Source organism: Mobula birostris, chromosome 4 (genome assembly GCF_030028105.1).
Source record: "Mobula birostris isolate sMobBir1 chromosome 4, sMobBir1.hap1, whole genome shotgun sequence".
NCBI lineage: Eukaryota > Metazoa > Chordata > Chondrichthyes > Myliobatiformes > Myliobatidae > Mobula > Mobula birostris.
Window position 1 is genome coordinate 98,053,062 of NC_092373.1, and position 20,983 is coordinate 98,074,044.

Consider the following 20,983-nt stretch of genomic DNA (forward strand, 5'->3'; position numbering starts at 1 on the left):
CGGGTCAGGATCCGTTCAGCAGTCTTATCACAGTTGGAAAGAAGCTGTTTCCAAATCTGGCCGTAGGAGTCTTCAAGCTCTTGAGCCTTCTCCTGGAGGGAAGAGGGACGAAAAGTGTGTTGGCTGGGTCGTGTCCTTGATTACCCTGGCAGCACTGCTCCGACAGCGTGCGGTGTAAGGTGAGTCCAAGGACGGAAGATTGGTTTGTGTGATGTGCTGCGCCGTGTTCACAATCTTAGATTATGAAGACACGCAGTCCTCTTTTATTGTCATTTAGTAATGTATGCATTAAGAAATTGATGCAATATTTCCTCCGGTGTGATAGCACCAAACACAGGACAGACCAAGACTGAAAAAACTAACAAAACCACTTAATTATAACACATAGTTACAACAGTGCAACAATGCCATAACTTGATGAAGAAGTCCATGAGCATAGTAAAAAGTTATAAGTCTCTCAAATGTCCCACATCTCACGCAGACAGGAGAAGAAGAAAAACTCTCCCTGCCATTCCCAACCACAGTCCGACTCTGAGTCATCCAAAAACTGCGAGCCTCCGATCAGCTCTCCAACACTAAGTACTGAGCGCCATCTCTGTCCGAACGATTCGACCTCAATCTTGGTCGCCAACAGCGGGCAAAGCCAGAGATTTTGAGGCCTTCCCTCCGAAAGATTCCCGATCGCGCAGCAACAACAGCAGCGAACTGGCGTTTCAGAAATTTCTCCAGATGTTCCTCTGTGCTTTCAGGTCTGTCTCCCTCAAGTCAGAATTGTCCACGGCCCCTATCTAACGGATATGATATCATTTTTTACCGGAGGGCTGCGCACGCGCGGCACGCGCTCTCTCTCCTGCAGCTTCTTCCGGTCTTGGACAGGAGAACTTCCATACCAGGTTGTGATGCACCCTAGAAGAATGCTTTCTACAGCGCATCTATAAAAATTAGTGAGGGTTTTAGGGGACAGGCCAAATTTCTTTAGTTTTCTCAGCAAGTAAAGGCACTGGTGGGCCTTCTTGGCAGTGGACTCTGCTTGGTTGGACCAAGTCAGGTCATTTGTGATATTGACCCTGAGGAACTTAAAGCTTTTGACCTGTCCCATTTGCGCACCACCGATGTAAATTGGGTCGTGTGGTCCGCTACTCCTTCTGAAGTCAACAACCAATTTCTTCGTCTTGCTGACGTTGAAGGATAGGTTATTGTCTTCGCACCATACCACCAGGTTCTTAATTTCCTCTCTGTACTCAAACACATCATTACCCGAGATACGGCCTACAATTGTTGCGTCATCAGCAAACTTATATATTGAGTTTGATGGAAACTTGGCTACACAAACATGGGTGTACAATGAGTACAGCAGGGGGCTGAGTACACAGCCTTGTGGGACACCGGTGCTCAGAGTGATTGTAGAGGAGAGCTTGTCCCCTATTTTTACAGCCTGGGTCCTGTCTGTGAGGAAGTTGAAGAGCCAGCTGCAGATCTGAGTGCTAAGGCCCAGGTTCTGGAGTTTAGAAATCAGTTTATTTGGAATGATGGTATTAAAGGCAGAGCTGTAGTCAATGAAAAGGAGGCTTAAGTTTGCGTCTTTATTCTCCAGGTGTTCTAAGGAGGAATGTAGGGCCAGAGAGATGGCATCTGCCGTTGACCTGTTGCTCTGGTAGGCGAATTGCAAAGCGTCGAGGTTGACCGGTAGGCTGTGGTTGATGTGTGCCATAACCAATCTCTCGAAGCACTTCATAGCAATTGATGTCAGAGCCACAGGTCGATAGTCATTCAGGCATGCCACCTTGCTCTTCTTCAGCACTGGGATTATCGTTGCCTTCTTAAAACACGAGAGGATCTTAGATTGAAGCAAGGAGCAGTTGAAGATGTCAGCAAACACTCCAGCTAGCTCGCTTGCACAGGCCTGGAGAACCCGTCCCGGGATGCCATCTGGGCCCGTTGCTTTCCTTGGATTTATCTTCAGGAAGGCCCTTCTAATGTCCTCCTCGGTGACGATGAATCTCAATGCCACCAGGTCCGGTTCATCCAGAGGGAGCAGGATGCTCCTCTTCTGTTCGAATCTTGCGTGGAATACATTAAGTTCGTCAGGAAGAGAAGCGCCACAGTTATCGATATTCCCAGCCTTTTCTCTGCGCCCAGTGATCTTATTTAGACCCTGCCATAGTCTACCAGCATCCCTCTGTTTAGCCTGGGCTTCCAACTTGGCTCGATATTGCCTCTTAATGGCTTAATGGCTTTCCGGAGTTCACGCCTGGATTCCGTGTAGCGACTGGTATCCCCGGACCAAAAAGCCGCAGCTCTAGCCTTCAAAAGGGACTTGACCTCATAATTCATCCAAGGTTTCCGGTTAAGGAATACCTGGATCGTCTTGCGAGATACGCAGTCCTCTGTGCATTTCCTAATAAAGTCCTTGACAGCTGAGGCATACCCATCGAGGTTAGCTGCCGAGTCCTTGAATACTAACCAGTCCACTGATTCAAAGCAGTCACGGAGGACCTCATCCGTTTCCTCCGTCCAATGCAACACCACTTTTGATACTGTGACCTCCCACTTCAGTTTCTGTTTCTAAGCCGGGAGGAGGAGTACGGTCTGATGGTCTGATTTTCCGAAGTGAGGTCGTGGGACAGAACGGTAGGCATCCTTGACTGCTGTGTTGCAGTGGTCAAGTATATTCGGGCCTCTAGTGGGGCAGGAGACATGTTGGTATAACTATTGCAGCGCCTTTCTGAGGTTGGCCTGGGTAAAGTCCCCAGCTGTAATGAGCAAAGCCTTCGGATACTGGGTCTCAAGTTCACTGATGTTGGCATACAGTATGTTCAGAGTAGACTCCATGTCCGCCTGGGGGGGAATGTAGATTGCTGTCAGTATGACCGAGGTGAATTCCCGTGGCAGATAGTAGGGACGACACTTCATCGACAGGTGATCCAGGTCGGGGCTGCAGGAGCTTGTCAGTGCCACTGTGTCCGAGCACCACGCAGTGTTGATCAGTAGGCAGACACCACCTCCCCTCGTCTTGCCCGAAGACGCCATGCAGTCCATCCGATGGATTGAAAGTCTCTCTGGTCGGATGGCACAGTCGGGGGTGGCAGGGGAGAGCCTGGTCTCGGTGAAACAGAATACACAGCAGTTCTGCATCTCCCTGCAGTAGGTGAGTCTCCCTTTAAGATCATCCACCTCATTCTCTATGGCTTGCGCATTAGATACCAAGATGGCGCCGATAACTGGCGACTCTGTGCGTGCCCTTCTGAGCAAACTGCCCCCTACACTATCCTATACCCGAGAAACCCTTCTAAACCTCCAATCTGCTACACCTAGCAAGATCAGCAACACCCTGGCGAAGCTACTGACCCAGCTGGAGATCACCGCGCCAGAATTGCTTCTTAAACTCCAGACCGCACCTGGACCCGACCAGCCCAGTCCGAGGCCCACCACGTTCCCGGAGACCTGTGGCCTGCTACCGTGCCGGCGAGCTTGGAGACACGGCCCATTCCGACCAGCACCTCTCCGGAGCAGACAATCACACAGAAGTGACGTCGGAGACCTCAAGGTGCCCCAGACACTTCCCTGGAACGACGATTGTAAAGCCCAGTTGGTGGACATCCACTGCTGCCGGAAGTGAGGCCTCCGCTACCGACCTCGGAAATCAAGCCCGAGGCTCGGCTGGAGTGGAGGCCTCTGCAACCGTGACTCAGCTCACGGACTTGTTTCAGTTAGGAGCCTGGCCCTCCGGGATTAAGTTTCGGCTTCGGGGCCCGACCCAATCGACATCTGGGGCCCCGGCAGCTGGAAGTGGCAACGGACTATGGGTTCATATATTTTCCACTTTTTTACAATGGCCTGCACTGAGGTGAGAGGTATGTTCATTGCCTTTGAGGTGGTCTTGTACCCTTTCCCAGATTTCTGCTTCTCTATTATCATTTCTCTGACTTTCCTTGAATGCTCTTGCCTTCATTTTCATTTGGTCTGTTAAAAATCTACTGTACTGTTGGACCTTACACAGAGAGAGGATATTTAGCCAGGTGATCCTCCAATTTTATACATCAACAAATTGGGTGAGTTGGTAAGATTCTCCACAGTATTGCACCTGAGGAAAGTTAGCATTAGGATAGGACTTGCACAGTGAGCAATAGGCCACTTTCAAGAAATTATGGATCTGTATTCCCAGGTCCCTGTAGTCTACTGCACTTTTCAGTGTCCTGTCGCTCACCACCTAAGTCCTACCCTGATTTGTCCCCCCAAAGAGCAACATTATCACATTATCATCAAGATTGTTGGTTTAGATGACAAACAGCAAAGGAGATGAATACTTTTTCAGCCTCACAATGTTGGTTCTTAATTTAGTAAACTTGTTGACAGGTTTTGGAAATTTTCATTTTATTTGACATGATACATAATATTTTATAGATAATCTCAAAAATCCTGCTTCATTGTATGTTAAATTTAGAAAATGACACAGTAAAATGTGAAAATAGTTTTGGGGGCTACAGCATCAGTAACATCCATCTCTTCAGTGAAGGTGTTTACTTTCATGAAAATCTTTACCCATGTTCACTGCCACCCCCTACATTAGGTTTTTTGATCAAGTAGGTTTTGCAATTATTCACTTGCTCTTTACATGCTGAGTTTTCTTTGATTTTACTTGCTGCTTTACCTTTTTTGCCATTGGAGGCATACATCACAGAAATGGGTCCGTCATGTTCATGCTGACCATCACGTGTCTATCAGTACAAATCCTGTTTGCCGGCAATAGATTCACAGCTTTCTAAGTATTGCTAGTTTCAGCATTCATTTAGATATTATTTTAACCACCACTCCCAGAGGGAAATAAAGCTAGCATCATACTTATGTCCTGCCAACATCCTTCTAAATGTTCTCTTTACTCTTTCAATCTTATAGTTATTTCTCCTGTACCAAGGTGACCAAAGCTACAGACAATTCTCCAAATTTGGCCTCGTCAGTGTTTTATACAACTTCAACATAACATCCCAACTCCTGTACACAATACTCTGATTTACGAAAGCCAATGTGACAAAAGCTTTCTTTATGACCCTATCTACTTGTGATGCCATTTTCAAGAAATTATGGATCTGTATTCCCAGATCCCTCTACTCTACTGCACTTTTCAGTGACCTATCGCTCACCATGTAAGTCCTACCCTGATTTGTCCTCTCAGAGAGCAACATTACCACATTATCATCGAGATTGTTGATATACGTTTGTAGTTGACAACAACGGACCCACTACCGAATCCTTTGGTGCTCCATTAGTCACAGGCGTCCAGTCAGAGAGACAACCATCTACTGCCACTCTCTGCCTTGTCCCGTGAAGCCAATGTCAGATCCAATTCACAACCTCATCTTGAATGCCAAACGACTGAATCTTATTGACTAGCCAACATATGGGACTTTGTCAAAGGCCTTGCTAAAGTTATCACTTGAAGAATGAAATGGTTGATAAGATGTGTTAGTTATTTGCCTTCAGAAGTTATAGGGAAGAATAAAGGTAATATATTTTTCATTCTTTGCAATTTCAGCAGAATTGTTCTCTAATGGACCTTCGGGATGGCTACTTTTCATCTTTGAGGCAATTGGAACAGGAAAATCAACAGCTCCAGAAAGAACTAGCTGACGTTAGAAGCAAACTGGAAATGTCAGCAAAAGTGTCTCAGGAGAGATACGAAATGCTTCTGGTTCAGATACAGAACAAGCTGACAGACATCAGAGAGACTGAAGACAGGTATGGAGGCTTTGGCAGTCATGATGTTTCGGAATGCCTTGATTGGGAATTATGATAGACAAAGTAGACAAATTCATTCTCTTGGAATTGGTCACGTCTTGGAAACACCACGCGTTTGTCATGGTCTCCGGTAGGATATGGCTACCTGAAGTAGATACCTAGTGTAAGTGGCCTTGGAGGTCCTTAACATTGCCCTATCCCTAAACTGTCAGATCAAACATGGTAAAGAAATTCCCCACAGTTTACTGCTTTCTGATGAGTCACTGCTAACAAGTTGAACTCGAAGGAGTAGCAGCAGAAGTATAGATTGTGCAATGATTGAAGGACTTCAACGTCTATCCTCATTTGTAGCACAGCTAGAAGGTCAACAGCTTGGGATAATGTCTTTGACTCCATCATTGTTTGGCACAGATATCTCTACAGGCAAGTTCATGGCTTTGCAATAATGGTATGCTGTGTTGTGTAGTGCGGCAGGCACTTTTGTTCAAGGGGATAACCCCAACTGTTTCTGTCAAGCCAGGGAACTAAATAAGGAGCATAGTAGAAACATTACCAGACATAGTAATAAAAAGTAACACCAACCTAGTTAAATTGTAGCACTGAAATATACGAGCACTAAATAGGATGAGAATTACATGACAGACAGCAATGTGATACCATGGTTGAGAAACTGTATTCCAGAACTTGCTGTCGAGCCAAGAAACCTGTTCCAAGGCAGCTGTAATGCTGGTATTGACCTGCTAATGGAAAAATTTCCCTGGTGTATCCTAACCATTACCGTACCATAAGACCATAAGATATATGAGTAGAGTTAGGTCATTTCACTCATCGAGTCTGCCATTTCATTATGGCTGATCCATTTTTCCTCTCAGCTGCAATCTCCAGTCTTCTCCAAGTATCCCTTCATTCCCTGACCAATCAAGAATCTATCAGCTTCTGCCTTAAATATATGTAAAGACTTGCTTCCACAGGTTGCTATCCTTGATGGGGGTAGAAGTGTTAAGGAACTGGACATACATGGTGAGAGTGAGGCGATCAAGGCGAGAGAACTTGCAGATTGTGAGGAGATCAGGAGCATGTGAAATGTCATAGATACAGGTTAGAAGGGATTGAATAAAGGGGGATAAAATGGAGTCAAAGTATCCAGACATGAGTTCAGTGTGGCAAGTGCAGGCAGAAGCAGTGGATGTACCCAAACAGTCAGGCTTGTGGATCTTGGGTAGGAGGTAGAAATGAACAGTTCAGGTTAAGGAAACTATAAGGTTGGTGGCAATGGATGGAAGATGTCCTCATTAGATGACATTTGTCATTAGATGTCTGCGACAATGTTCTGATGGTCTTGAGTGGGATCCTTTTCAAGGGGCAAATAAGAGGAGGTGTCTGAGAGTTTGCTGCCTGCCCTCAGTAAGCTAGTAGTCAGTCCACCAGACTACAATGCCACCTCTTTTTTCCTGCAAGTTTGATGGTGAGATTGGGATTGCATCAGAGAGGCTGGAGGGGAATGTGTTCAGAGGAGGTAAGGTTCAAATAGGAGGGGAGTACTGAAGACTCGTCAACAATTAGTGGTGAAAAGATCCAGAGAAGTCAAATGGAACATGATGTGGAGACGTGTATGGTCATGCAGTTTGAACATGACCGTACACAGCCTCAGAATGGAGAAACATTCATTTAGGATAGAGATGAGGAGGTATTTCCTTAACCAGAGGGAAGTGAATCTGTGCAATTCATTGTCACAAATGGCTCTAGAGGCCAAGTGATTCAGTATATTTAAAACGGTGGTTGATAGGTTCTTGATTAGTCAGGGTGTCAAAGGTCTTGGACTGAGGCAGGCGGACAGGGTTGAGAGGAATAATAAATCAGCCATGATGGAATGGCAGAGCAGACTCGATGGGCCAAATCGCCTCATTCTAATCCTATGCCTTATGGTTTTAAAACAGAGCAGGGTGTCCAAGAAGAGGAGGTGGGTTGGAGAATGGGCGAAGGAGTCATAGGTGTGGGGTGGGGAATCGTTGCCAAATAAGTGGGTTCGGAGATAGAGGTGACAGAAGGAAAGCTTGGTATCTTGGTCCTGGAACTCACTGAGGTATGGGTGAAGGAGTTCAAAGGTAAGGCATTGCTGAGGACAGTGATCCACCTCAGAGAGGGAACATTGGTGGGAATAGTGAAGGCACGGCAGAGATCAGAGGGGGGGAAGAAGGTTGGTGGCATCAGATGAGAGAGGATGGTTGGGGTGTTCAGGGAAGGTTGCATGGGAGGAGCAGCTGGGGTTGATGGAGCCAGAGCTGAGTCATAGAATCACAAAGGAGTACAGCACAGAAATCATTTAAACTGCTTATTCCCATCAACCTGCGCTGGGACCGTAGCTCTCCTTAGCCCCTCTATATGTGTACCTATCGAAACTTTGCCTAAACGTTGAAATCATACTCGCATGCACTGGCAGCTCATTCTGCACTTTCATGACCCTCTGAGTGAAAAAATTTCCCCACACATCCCCCTAAACTTTCACCTTTTGTGCTTAACCCTAACCTCTAGTTGCTCCACTCAACCTCAGTGGAAAAAGCCTGCTTCCAGTTACCTTATACATACCCCTCATAATATTGTATACCACTTTCAAATCTCCCCTCAATCTTCGACGTTCTAAAGAATACAATCCTAGCCCATTATCTCTTTATTTGTAATTCTTGTCCTCCAGATCTGGCAACATCCTTGTAAATTTTCTCTGCACTCTTTCAACCTTGTTTATGTCTTTCTTGTTGGTAGGTGACCAAAACTCAAAGGATTTCAAAGGTACATTTAATGTCAGAGAAATATATACAATATACATTCTGAAATGCTTTTCTTCACAACCATCCACGTAAACAGAGGAGTGCCCCAAAGAATGAATGACAGTAAATGTTAGAACCCCAAAGTCCCCCTGCAGCTCCCCTCCCTCCCACGCATAAGTGCAGCAAACAAGAATCCCCCTTCCCCCCCACCGGCAAAAAAAGCATCGGCACCCGTCACCGAGCACTTAAGTGTGAGCATAGCAACAGCAAAGGCACAGACTTGCAGTTACCCCAAAGACTTAGTGTTTCACCCAGTATTCGACATACCACAGGCGCGCGCATGCTCGTGCTCTTTCTCTCTCCCTCTCCCTCTCCCCCTCCCCCTAATAAGGGAGAAAGAGGTGTCTCCGTTTTCACAGCGAGCGGGGAGACGTAAACAACTCGCTGGTTTACGATGTTAAAAATCCATTACGTTGTTTTTTTTTTCGAGCGCTGTGCCCAAAGATCTGGGCACACAGCCGTTGATATTTCAACTCCCCTGATGACACACGGGTCTCCTGTGACACCGACCTTCGATCCGCCCATCTCCAGAGCCCCGAAATCCTAGACCTCCAAAGCCGAGCCGAACTCTTGGGCCGAGCCCTTGGCGTGCCGAACAACAAAGGCTGGTTATGAAACCCTGAGAGCAAGTCCCATCCCCGCAAAGAACCATAGTCAGCGTGTAACTCCAGGTCAGAGTCTTCGAAAGAACCCTGAAAGGGAAAAACAAAGATATTAAAAATGGAAATAAAGCTGTTAATGAATTTGCACACAATACTCCAATTTGGCCTCACCAGTGGCTTATACAACTTCAACATAACATCCCATTTTCTGTGCTCAATACATACAGTATGTAACCCTTTCACTGGACTTATCTGCAAACTTGGCTTGCTAGCGAGCTCTGCTAACTGCTATGTGATTCAACGGTGAGAAGGCCACCTTTCTCAAGCAATGTATGTCTAGGTTCGGTATGATTTGGGGTTTAACCAAACAGAAAAGTTGGGGTGTTCCAATTAAAGAAACCTTGATTTAAGCAAATACTGTGTAAATACTGCCCATTCACAGTTGGCTGGCAAGAAATAACAGATCGTACACTGCATAAAATTATATAGAAAGTGTATTTACAAATTTCATCTTTATTGAATCATTACTAGGAAAGAAAACATTAAAAAATAAAAGGATCAATTACAGTTAAATCAGTTCACTGAGCACACAAAGTTGAGGCTCATCCTGGAGTTCTCCTCTTTCTCTGTAATTTGTACAGGGCCCATAAAGTTGATGCTGCTGTGTCTCACTTCTGTTGACTCTGTATCCATCTTCCAAGTAAATTCATTTAAGATCTTCCCCATCTGTTTTGGCTTCCCACATGAATTACCATTCTGGTCTTCCAGACGACCAATTTTGCCCTTTGCAATCCTTTTGCTTTTAACATGTCTGTAGAATCCCTTGTGATTCTCCTTCACCTTGTCTGCTAGAGCAATTTCACACCTTCTTTCAGCCTTCTTGATTTCGTAAGTGTTCTCTTGCATATCTTGTACTCCATGAGCACCTCATTTGTTCTTTCTTGCCTATACCTGCTATGCACCTCCTTTTTTCTCTTAACCAGGGCTTCAGTATCTCTTGAAAACCAAGGTTCCCTACTCTTGTTATCTTTACGTTTAGTTCTTATAGGCACATACAAGCTTTGTACTCTCAAAGTTTAGTTTTTGAAGGCTTCCCTCTTATCAAGTACATAACAGCCTGTCCTAATCCACACTTGCCAGATCCTTTCTGATATCATCTAAATTGGCCATTCTCCAATTTAGAATCTCAACCTGCAGACCAGACCTATCTTTTTCCACAGTTACTCTGAAATTAATGGCATTGTGGTCGCTGGATGAAAAGTGTTACCCTACACAAACTTCTGTCACCTGCCCTGTCTCACTCCCTAATAGCAGATCCAGTATCGCACACTCTCTCATTGGGACTTATACATGCTGATGAAGAAGACTTTCCTGAATACTTTTGACAAACTCTATCACATCTAGTCCTTTTACAGTATGCGATTCCGGGTTAATATGTGGAAAGTTAAAATCACCTACTATAACAACCTTATGTTTCTTGCTTCAGTCTGCGATCGCTTTAGAAATTTATTCCCCTAAATCGCTAGGACTGTTTGGTGGTCTAAAATAGAGCACCATTAACGTGGTCATTCCTTTCAGTCCTCAGTTCCACCCATAACGTCTCACTAGATGCTGTCTAAGTTGTATGCCACCTTGGTCAATTTCTCCCATCCACTACATAATGTACTGGGTAGGCACAGTACAGAGGCTCATTCCACTGAGATGCAGCACAGAGTGTCATAGGAAGTCATTCCTGCCTGTGGCCATCAAACTTTACAACTCCTCCCCTGGAGGTTCAGACACCCTGAGCCAATAGGCTGGTCCTGGACTTATTTCATAATTTACTGGCATAATTTACATATTACTATTTAACTATTCATGGTTCTATTACTATTTATTATTTATGGTGCAACTGTAACGAAAACCAATTTCCCCCGGGATCAATAAAGTATGACTATGACTAGATTGTTCTGACGGAGCACTGCTGTGATATTTTCCTTAACTAGGAATGCCATCCCTCCTCCTTTAATTCCTCCTGCTCTGTCATGTCCAAAAGCAACAGATCTCAGGAACATTGAGCTTCCAGTCCTGCCCCTCCTGCTACCAAGTCTCACTAACGGTGACAACGTTGTAATTCTAGATATTGATCCATGTCCTGAGCTAATCTGCCTTAACTATGGTACTGCTTGCAATGAAGTATACACAGCTCAGGAGACTAGTTGCATTATGCTTAACCTTTTGATTCCTAGCTTTGTCTGAGGTCTTAGCAACATCTGCCTCCACAACTTCTTCACTAACTGTTCTGGCACTCTGGTTTAAATCCCCTTGCAACTCTAGTTTAAATCTCACCGTGCAGCATTAACAACCCTTCCCGCTAGGATATTAGTCCCCCTCCACCTCAGTTGCCAGCCATCCCTTCTGTATAGGTCCCACCTTCCCTGGAAAGAGCCCAATGATTCAAAAATCTTATGCCTGCCCTTATGCCTCCTACACCAACTTCTGAGCCAGATATTAAACTGTATAATCTTCCTAGTTCTGGCCTCACAAGCACGTGGCACAGGTAGCAACCCTGAGTTCACAACTCTGGAGATCCTGCCCTTTAACTTAGCACCTAACTTCCTGTGCAGAACCTTGTCACTTGCCCTACCCATGTCATTGGTACCTGCATGGAACACGACCTCTGGCTGTTCACTATCCCACTTAAGAATGCTGAGGACTCGATCCAAGACGTCGTGGACCCTGGCACCTGGGAGGCAATGTACCACCGGGAATCTCGTTCTCACCCACAGTACCTCCCGTCCGTTCCCCTAACTAATGAATCCCCTATCTCCACAGCGTGCCTTTTCTCCATCCTTCCCCTCTAAGTCACAGAACCACTGTGACTTTCCTCTGTTAGGTCAACCACACCCCTCCTCCCCCCCCCCCCACCCCTGCCAATAGTATCCAAAGTGATTTACCTGTTGTTGAGGGGTACTCTGCACTTGGTCCTTAATCCCTTTCCCTTTCTTAACGGTCACCCGGTTTCCTGTGTCCTGCACCTTGGGTGTAACTACGTCTCTATATGTCCTATCTATCACCACTTCAGCCCTCCGAATGATCTGGAGTTCATCCAGTTCCAGGTCCAGCTCTAATTCCTTAACACTAATTGTTAAAAGCTGCAGCTGGATGCATTTATCACAGTTGTTGTTGTCAGGGACACTGGAATTCTCCCTGCTTTCCCACGTCCCGCGAGCGGAGCATTCAACTATTTGGCCTGTCATCTCTACTAATATAAAGTAGGGAAGGGATAAAAGCTATACCTAGAGCTTTTCTTTGATTTCTCTGACTGAAATATCTCTTTGCTGAAGCCTCAAAGATATTAAAGCCTTAAGATTACCACTCTTTGACTCTGTCCACTCAGACTGTGCTGTGCTTTCCTTTAATTTGCTCTTGCTAATCAATGCCAAACACGGATTGGTCACTGGTCAGGGCTTGGCAACGATGGTATCAGGATTTTCTGGTGCCCAAGCATTTTTATTCCAGTCCCCATTTCTGTTCCAATATGTCTGTCCATGGCCTCCTCTTCTGCCACAATATGACCACTCTCAGTTGGAGGAGCAACACCTCATGGCAGATGTCCTAAGAGGGCAGTACCCGCAAGTGCATCAGCCTTCAGCACTGAGTTGAATGGCATTGCCATTGTTGAGGATCAGCAAGGTGTTTTCATCCACAGAATTGCTGCTCACTGGATGTTTTTTTTTTGTTTTTCACCCTATTCTCTGTAAATTCCAGAGACTGTTGTGCGTGAATATCAAGCAAATCAGCAGTTTTTGAGATCCTCAAACCACACTGTCTAACACCAGCAATCATTCCACAGTCAAAGTCATTTAAATCATATTTCTTCCCTATTCTGATGTTTAGTCTGCACAACAACTGAACCTCTTGACTACGTCTGCATGGTTTTATGCATTGAGTTGCTACCAAATGATTAGTTTATTAGATATTTGCATTAACGAGCAGGTGTACAGGTGTACCTTAATAAAGTGGCCACTGAAAGTTAATCCTACCCTGTATTTGATAATACAACCTAGAAAACTGAATATTTTCAGGCGAGTGGAAGAGCTCCGGCTTGAACATGAGGAGGAGTTGCAAAAGCTTCAGAAGCGACTCAGGGAGATGACTACAAATGCCAAAGATTACAAGCTGCCTACACAAAGTCAGCATCCACCGTCCAAGCCTGACTGTGGTAATTTAACAGAAGGTCAAGCTGGTGAGGTTAACCATTGCAATGTCCATCAATGGAACTCGCGTGTTGTTTCGCCATCTGACTCTCTGCATGGGATCACATCTTGCACGTTGTCTGACGATGAGAATGAAGTGGATTTTCCTGACAGTGTGTCAGTGCAATCTCTGTGTTCACTTCATGGTGACCAACATCTGCCTCCGGTATGCTAGTTTTATTGCATTTTTATCAGTATAAAGCATTTGCATTCTGAGAAACAAAAGAAATTGCTACATTCAGAATGTTGTGAATGCTGACAATGTAAATTGGAGTTTTAATTTTAATTGATTCTGTTAGGTGGTACACATTGTTAATAAAAGTAAGTAGAGTTGTGCAGAGTGTTTACACCAAAAATTATCATCAGGGATGTGTTACTTGAAAGCAAGTTTCTCTCAAGTCCCCCCTCAACCTTCTACGCTCCAAAGAAAGAAAACCTAACTTGTTCAACCTTTCTCTGTAACTTAGGAGATGAAACCCAGGCAACATTTTAGTAAACCTCCTCTGTACTCTCACACATTTATTGACATCTTTCCTATAATTCAGTGACCAGAACTGTAAACAATACTCCAAATTTGGCCTTACCAATGCCTTATACAATTTCAACATTACATCCCAACTCCTATACTCAATGCTCTGATTAATAAAGGCCAGCATACCAAAAGCTTTCTTCACCACCCTATCCACATGAGATTCCACCTTTAGGGAACTATGGACCATTATTCCTAGATCCCTCTGTTCTACAGCATTCTTCAATGCCCTACCATTTACCATGTATGTCCTATTTTGATTAGTCCTATCAAAATGTAGCACCTCACATTTTTCAGCATTAAACTCCATCTGCCATCTTTCAGCCCACTCTTCTAACTGGCCTAAATCTCTCTGCAAGCTTTGAAAACCTACTTCATTATCCACAATGCCACCTATCTTAGTATTATCTGCATACTTACTAATCCAATTTACCACCCCTTCATCCAGATCATTAATATATATGACAAACAACATTGGACCCAGTACAGATACCTGAGGCACACTGCTACACACCGTCCTCCAATCTGACACACAGTTCTACTCTCTGGTGTCTCCCATCCAGCCACTGCTGAATCCATTTTACTACCTTGATATTAATGCCTAACGATTGAATTTTCCTAACTAACCTTCAGTGTGGAACCTTGTCAAAGGCCTTACTGAAGTCCATATAGACAACATCCACCGCTTTACCCTGGTCAACTTTCCTAGTAACCTCATCAAAAAATTCAATAAGATTTGTCAAATATGACCTTCCACGCACAAATCCATGTTGATGGTTCCTAATCAGACCCTGTCTATCCAGATAATTATATATACCATCTCTAAGAATACTTTCCAACAATATACCCACCAACTGACCTCAAACTCACAGGCCGATAATTGCTAGGTTTACTCTTAGAGCCCTTTTTAAACAATGGAACCACATGAGCAATATGCCAATCCTCCGGCACCATCCCCGTTTCTAATGACATTTGAAATATTTCTGTCAGAGCCCCTGCTATTTCCACACTAACTTCCCTCAAGGTCCTAGAGAATATCTTGTCCGGACCCGGAGACTTACCCTCTTTTATATTCCTTAAAAGTGCCAGTACTTCCTCTTCTTTAATCGTCATACTTTCCATAACTACCCTTCTTGTTTCTGTAGCTCCCCCCCACCCCGCGGCCAGCCTCAGGGTCGCTGGGCTCGCTGTCGTCTAGGTAAACAGCCTCGGCCCCGCCAAACTGGATAATTCGTTTGTGTGAATGCTGTGTGATGTACCCCACCCCGCCCAAATAACAGACAATACACCAGATGCAATTAAATGATTTACAGTTTATAGATATTACTGGAACTATATAATTAAAAGAGAATAAAATATAAAAGGTGCCACACTTATCAAAGTTCAATCTCTTCGTACACAAAACCGTTGGAGCTCAAGGACCTTCTTCTTCACCCTGCGACCCCTCGGACCACCTCGACCGGCCGCCTGGGACCAACAACGGTGGTCGACCAGACGCTCCACACGAGTCCGTCTCCGTCTCCTCGCCGAACGCCCTCCTCGGGGTCCGACCCTGTTAGCAGACATCACAGCACCTGGTCCATCCTCTGTCTCGCTCTCCCGCCTTCTCCCCCAAAACTCTGCGCATACAGTATCTTCAAATACACCAAAACCATAACAACTATCCCAATTGGTTAATAGCATTCTCTTATCACACTCTAAAGTAAAAACAAGCTGCTAGCGCAAACTTTCTCAGCGTTTAACACAACAAAGCCGCATTCCCCAGATTAACATAACAAAGACACCATTTTAATTAGCCTCCGCAGTAACATAAAAGTTGAAACCCCCTTACACTCTCCCCCCACCAAATAAAGTCATGTCCTCATGACTTCTAAATAACTTGCTACCCAGTCCTGCAGACACACAACACACACATACACAGAGTGACAGTGCTCCCCAAACAGTGGACCTTACTCCCGTCCCACGGGCGCTACATAGGCCAACCTATCTGGGAGCTTCTTAACCCTCTGAGACCTCCGTACCCCCTCACCTAAACCCAAAAGGCTCAGACACTACTAGGGATACCTCGGGCCTGCTTGCCAACTCCTCTCTCACTCAGGCCACCAGTACAGCTCGGAGCCCCCTGTCCCGTGTCCGGAGCCCCGCCTCTCCTCCTTCCTGATCCTGCCGTAACTCAGACTGCCCACAGCTAGCCTTCCCCACTACACCTGACTCAGTGGGAGAAGGACCAAAGGTCTCTTCCTCAATCACGGGGAAGTTAGCGAAAGGCAGCATGTACCACATGGGCAGCACATCATCCTTCGAATCCGTATCCTTCCTCATTCCCTCGATCAGTAGCTGCTGTTTAAGTTTCTCCAAACTGAAACATTTAGCCGGGGCTACCCCTTCAGCCTCCTGCAGCCGAGACGTCAGCTTCTTCGGGGACTCCTTCAACTCTCGCCACAGCCTCAGCAGTTCTGACTCAGGGTTCCTGGCCATCTCAATCTGGGACGCAGTTACCCCACCAGCTTCTTCCACCCTGATCTGAAAAGCAGCAGTTAAAGCCTCCGGTTGTTTCTTTCTGAGGACGTTTTCCAGGTCAACTTTCAGTTTTTCCACTTCATTTAAACTCGCGATAGTCATCTTCAGGTTCCTTTCAAGCGTCTGCCTCCCTTTTCCGAGATCTGTCCTCCATTTCTTTACCTCCTCGGGAGTGTAGTCAAACTCCCCTCCCTGGGCTCTCGGTTTTCTGTTGACCTTAGTCAGAACACTTTTTTGATCTTCCCCAACTTGCAAGTCTTCCAATCTGTTCTGAATCGACGTCTTGAGTTTCTGCTGATCCCTTCGAAGGTGGGTCATTGTTTCTTCTGGCTGGATTAATTCATCAGTACATGACCGCAGTGCGGTGCAAATCCCCTCTCTTCCCTGTGTCTCATTCAGATTGACGACCTGGGTTTCCATCCCCCGGTCCACCACCGTCTGTCCGAACACCAGGAAGTTCAACTGGTATGTCGGGTCATTTTCCTCACATTGCACCAAACTCCTCCAGCCAAAAACTCCTCCACAATTGACACTTCGCTTCGGTCGCCCGCGCCACTCGCCTCGCCCCATAGTCCCCACAGGCGAATCCAAGCTCTAGGCGGTCATCCACATACGCCAAAGCTCCACACACCTTCACTTCCCCCATGGTCTTCCTCATGCCCCACGGGAAGGATGCACGGGCTCCGGATATGCCCTGGGGCATCTTTTCGGATCGGAGGAATCCTAGGGAACTAGTAACGGTCATCTTCAGCTCAACAGCCGCACTCCTCAGGATCTGGCAACATCCACCCCTCAGATGCAGCACATTAAACCACGTCGCATCATCCACACACACGCTGCCTTCATCTTCCACGCCGCCAGGGTCCAGTTGCCGCGACCTCTCTCTCACTGAGGTGTCTTCAGCGGTCAACTCCCCTCCCTCGTGGTGGTTCAGAGCATCTACTAAGAGGGTCTCACCCTCAGCTACTTTCCCCAAGCTGTACCACCGCTGGGTCTCGTTTAAATTCGGTACCGGCTCAAGGCTGCTACACACGTCCTCAGAAGCAACTCGACACGCTGGGTGCCCAGAAAATACCTCCATGAACTCCAGGGTCATTAACCAATCATCGTCTTCTGGATAACTACTGGCACTGGTACCCAAAGTCTCCGGTGCCCTTGCGGTTGTCAAGGGTAAATGCTTCGGACACTGGTTGTAAAACAAATAGTACAACAACTTGACCTGTGCCCTGGGGTCGAGGATAGCTTTAGCATCGCTTCCCTCTATCCATAGCGACACCCTGGGGTGTGGCCCCTCTAAGCCTTCAGGAATAGGATCTTTTCCTTTCAGAAGTTCATCGGTACATTGCTGGGAACGTGCTTCCCCAAGCCGCTACCCCACTGGGCCTCCACTAAGTTTCCTGACACCTCTCTGATCAGCTGGACAACTGATCCCCTGAAATGATCCGCCTGGCACTGCAAGCAATTTAGCCGCCCTCCTAGCCAGAGAAGACACACTGAAAACTTTCCCCCCTCTTTCAAATAACTGACAGCTGTCACTACGGTGTAAGTGAACCTGACAGCTCTAACACCGTCACCAGCCCGCCTACTCAAACTTTCAACCAATCCCTGTCGCTCTCCCTCAACCAAGCACTGCCACTCATCTAACAACTGAGAGATCCGCTCCGCCCACATCTCACACGCCTCCGCCCTTCTTGGGGTGGACACTATCCCAAATGCCAGGCGGAGCCTGCCAGAGATAGAACATTTATTCGCAGACACTACCTCCAAATCAGACTACTCTTTCCTCTCTCTCAACCGCATGGACAGCTCCGAGTGCCACCTCTAACTCGTCAATGCTAGTCTAGACTCGAACAAAGACCGCACCCACAACACATACAGCAATCACCAGCAAATAACCCACAGAGACACACATTACAGATTTAAACAGGGCACCCACACAGCATACCAACAGACCCAATCCCGGACAAAGCCCCCACAATGTAGCCTCCACCCCCCCCACCCTGCGGCCAGCCTCAGGGTCGCTCGGCTCGCTGTCGTCTAGGGAAACAACCTCGGCCCCGCCAAACTGGATAATTAGTTTGTGTGGATGCTGTGTGATGTACCCCACCCCGCCCAAATAACAGACAATACACCAGATACGATTAAATGATTTACAGTTTATAGATATTACTGGAACTATATAATTAATAGAGAATAAAATATAAAAGGAAAATAAAAGGCGCCACACTTATCAAAGTTCAATCTCTTCGTGCACAAAATCCGTTGGAGCTCAAGGACCTTCTTCTTCACCCTGCGACCCCTCGGACCACCTCGACTGGCCGCCTGGGACCAACAACGGTGGTCGACCAGACGCTCCACACGAGTCCGTCTCCGTCTCCTCGCCGAACGCCCTGCTCGGGGTCCGACCCTGTTAGCGGACATCACAGCACCTCGTCCATCCTCTGTCTCGCTCTCCCGCCTTCACCCCCAAAACCCCGCACATATAGTATCTTCAAATACACCAAAACCATAACAACTATCCCAATTGGTTAATAGCATTCTCTTATCACACTCTAAAGTAAAAACAAGCTGCTAGCGCAAACTTTCTCAGCGTTTAACACAACAAAGCCGCATTCCCCAGATTAACATAACAAAGACGCCATTTTAATTAGCCTCCGCAGTAACGTAAAAGTCGAAACCCCTTTACATTTCCTTTACCTTACACAATTCAATCTCCTTCTCCTTAGTGAATACCGAAGAGAAGAAATTGTTCAAAATCTCCCCCATCTCTTTTTGCTCCGCATATAGCCTTCCACTCTGATTCTCTAAGGGACCAATTTTATCCCTCACAATCCTTTTGATATTTATATAACTGTGGAAACCCTTTGGATTTATTTTCACCTTACTTGCTAAAGCTGTCTCGTATCTTCTTTTAGCTTTTCTAATTTCTTTCTTAAGATTCTTCTTACATTCTTTATATTCCTCAAGCACCTCATTAACTCCAAGCTGCGTATATTTATTGTAAATCCCTCTCTTTTTCTGAACCAAGTTTCTAATATCCCTTGAAAATCATGGCTCTCTCAAACTTTTAACTTTTAAATGACCTCCATTTCTCTATTACATCCTTCCCATAAAACAAATTGTCCCAATCCACTCCTTGTAAATCCTTTCGCATCCCCTCAAAGTTAGCCTTTCTCCAATCAAAAATCTCAACCCTGGGTCCAGTCCTATCCTTCTCCATAATTATATTGAAACTAACGGTATTGTGATCACTGGACCAGAAGTACTTCCCCACACATACCTCCGTCACCTGCCCTACTAACAGGAGATCCAACACTGCCCCTTCTCTAGTTGGTACCTCTATATATTGCTGCAAAAAACTATCTTGCACACATTTGACAAACTCCAAACCATCCAGCCCTTTTACAGAATAGGCTTCCCAGTCTATGTGTGGAAAATTAAAATCTCCCACAATCACAACCTTGTGCTTACAACAAATATCTGCTATCAGCTTACAAATTTGCTCCTCCAGTTCTGGGTCCCCATTAACTGGTCTATAATACACCCCTATTAGCATCACTACACCTCTCCTATTCCTCAATTCCGCCCAAATAGCCTCCCTGGACGAGTCCACTAATCTATTCTGCCAGAGCACCACTGTTATATTTTCTCTGACAAGCAATGCAACACCTCCCCCCTCTTGCCCCTCCTATTCTATCACACCTGAAGCAACGAAATCCTGGAATATTTAGTTGCCAATCACACCCCTCCTGCAACCACGTTTCACTAATGGCTACAGCATCATATTTCCAGGTATAAATCCATGCTCTAAGCTCATCCACCCTTCTTACAGTGCTCCTAGCATTAAAATAGATGCATTTAAGAAACTCTCCACCTCTTACTCTCTTTTTATCCTTAATGGAGCAAACAACTTTGTTAACTTTTTCTTCCTTGTCCCCTACATCTTTGGTCTGCGTGCTCCTGATCTCTGTCCCCTGCCTATCCTCCCTCACACACTGTCTACTAGCTTTCTCTATTTGTGAACTAACCTCCTTTCTCCTAGTCTCTTTAATTTGATTTCCACCCCCCCCCCCAACCATTCTAGTTTAAAGTCACCTCAGTAGCCCTTGCAAATCTCCCCGCCAAGATATTGGTCCCCCTAGGATTCAACTGTAAGCTGTCCTTTTTGTACAGGTCACATCTGCGCCAAAAGAGGTCCCAATGATCCAAAAACTTGAACCCCCGCCCCATGCTCCAATCCCTAAACCACGCATTTATCCTCCACCTCATTGCATTCCTACTCTTCATTGTCGCGTAGCACAGGCAGTAATCCCGAGATTACTACCTTTGCGGTCCTTTTTCTCAACTCCCTTCCTAACTCCCTATATTCTTCTTTCAGGACCTCTCCCCTTTTCCTACCTATGTCATTGGTACCACGATCTCTGGCTCCTCTCCCTCCCACTTCAGGATATCTTGGATGCGATCGGAAATATCCCGGACACTGGCACCAGGGAGGCAAACTACCATCTGGGTCTCTGGACAGTGTCCACAGAA

At 45.9% G+C, this 20,983-nt stretch overlaps 1 protein-coding gene across 9 annotated transcripts in view; it reads left to right on the top strand.

Annotated features, from left to right (window-relative positions):
* cep63 (centrosomal protein 63) overlaps nt 1-20,983 on the top strand; it is a 123,610-nt gene that overhangs the window by 100,355 nt on the left and 2,272 nt on the right. For 8 of the 9 annotated variants that reach the window (XM_072255842.1, XM_072255849.1, XM_072255841.1 and 5 more), the window contains 2 exons: nt 5,534-5,736; nt 13,231-13,567. In XM_072255842.1, the coding sequence (XP_072111943.1) occupies nt 5,534-5,736; nt 13,231-13,567 (540 nt within the window). The remainder of the gene's footprint in view (nt 1-5,533; nt 5,737-13,230; nt 13,568-20,983) is intronic. The other variant, XM_072255844.1, reaches the window with a different exon arrangement.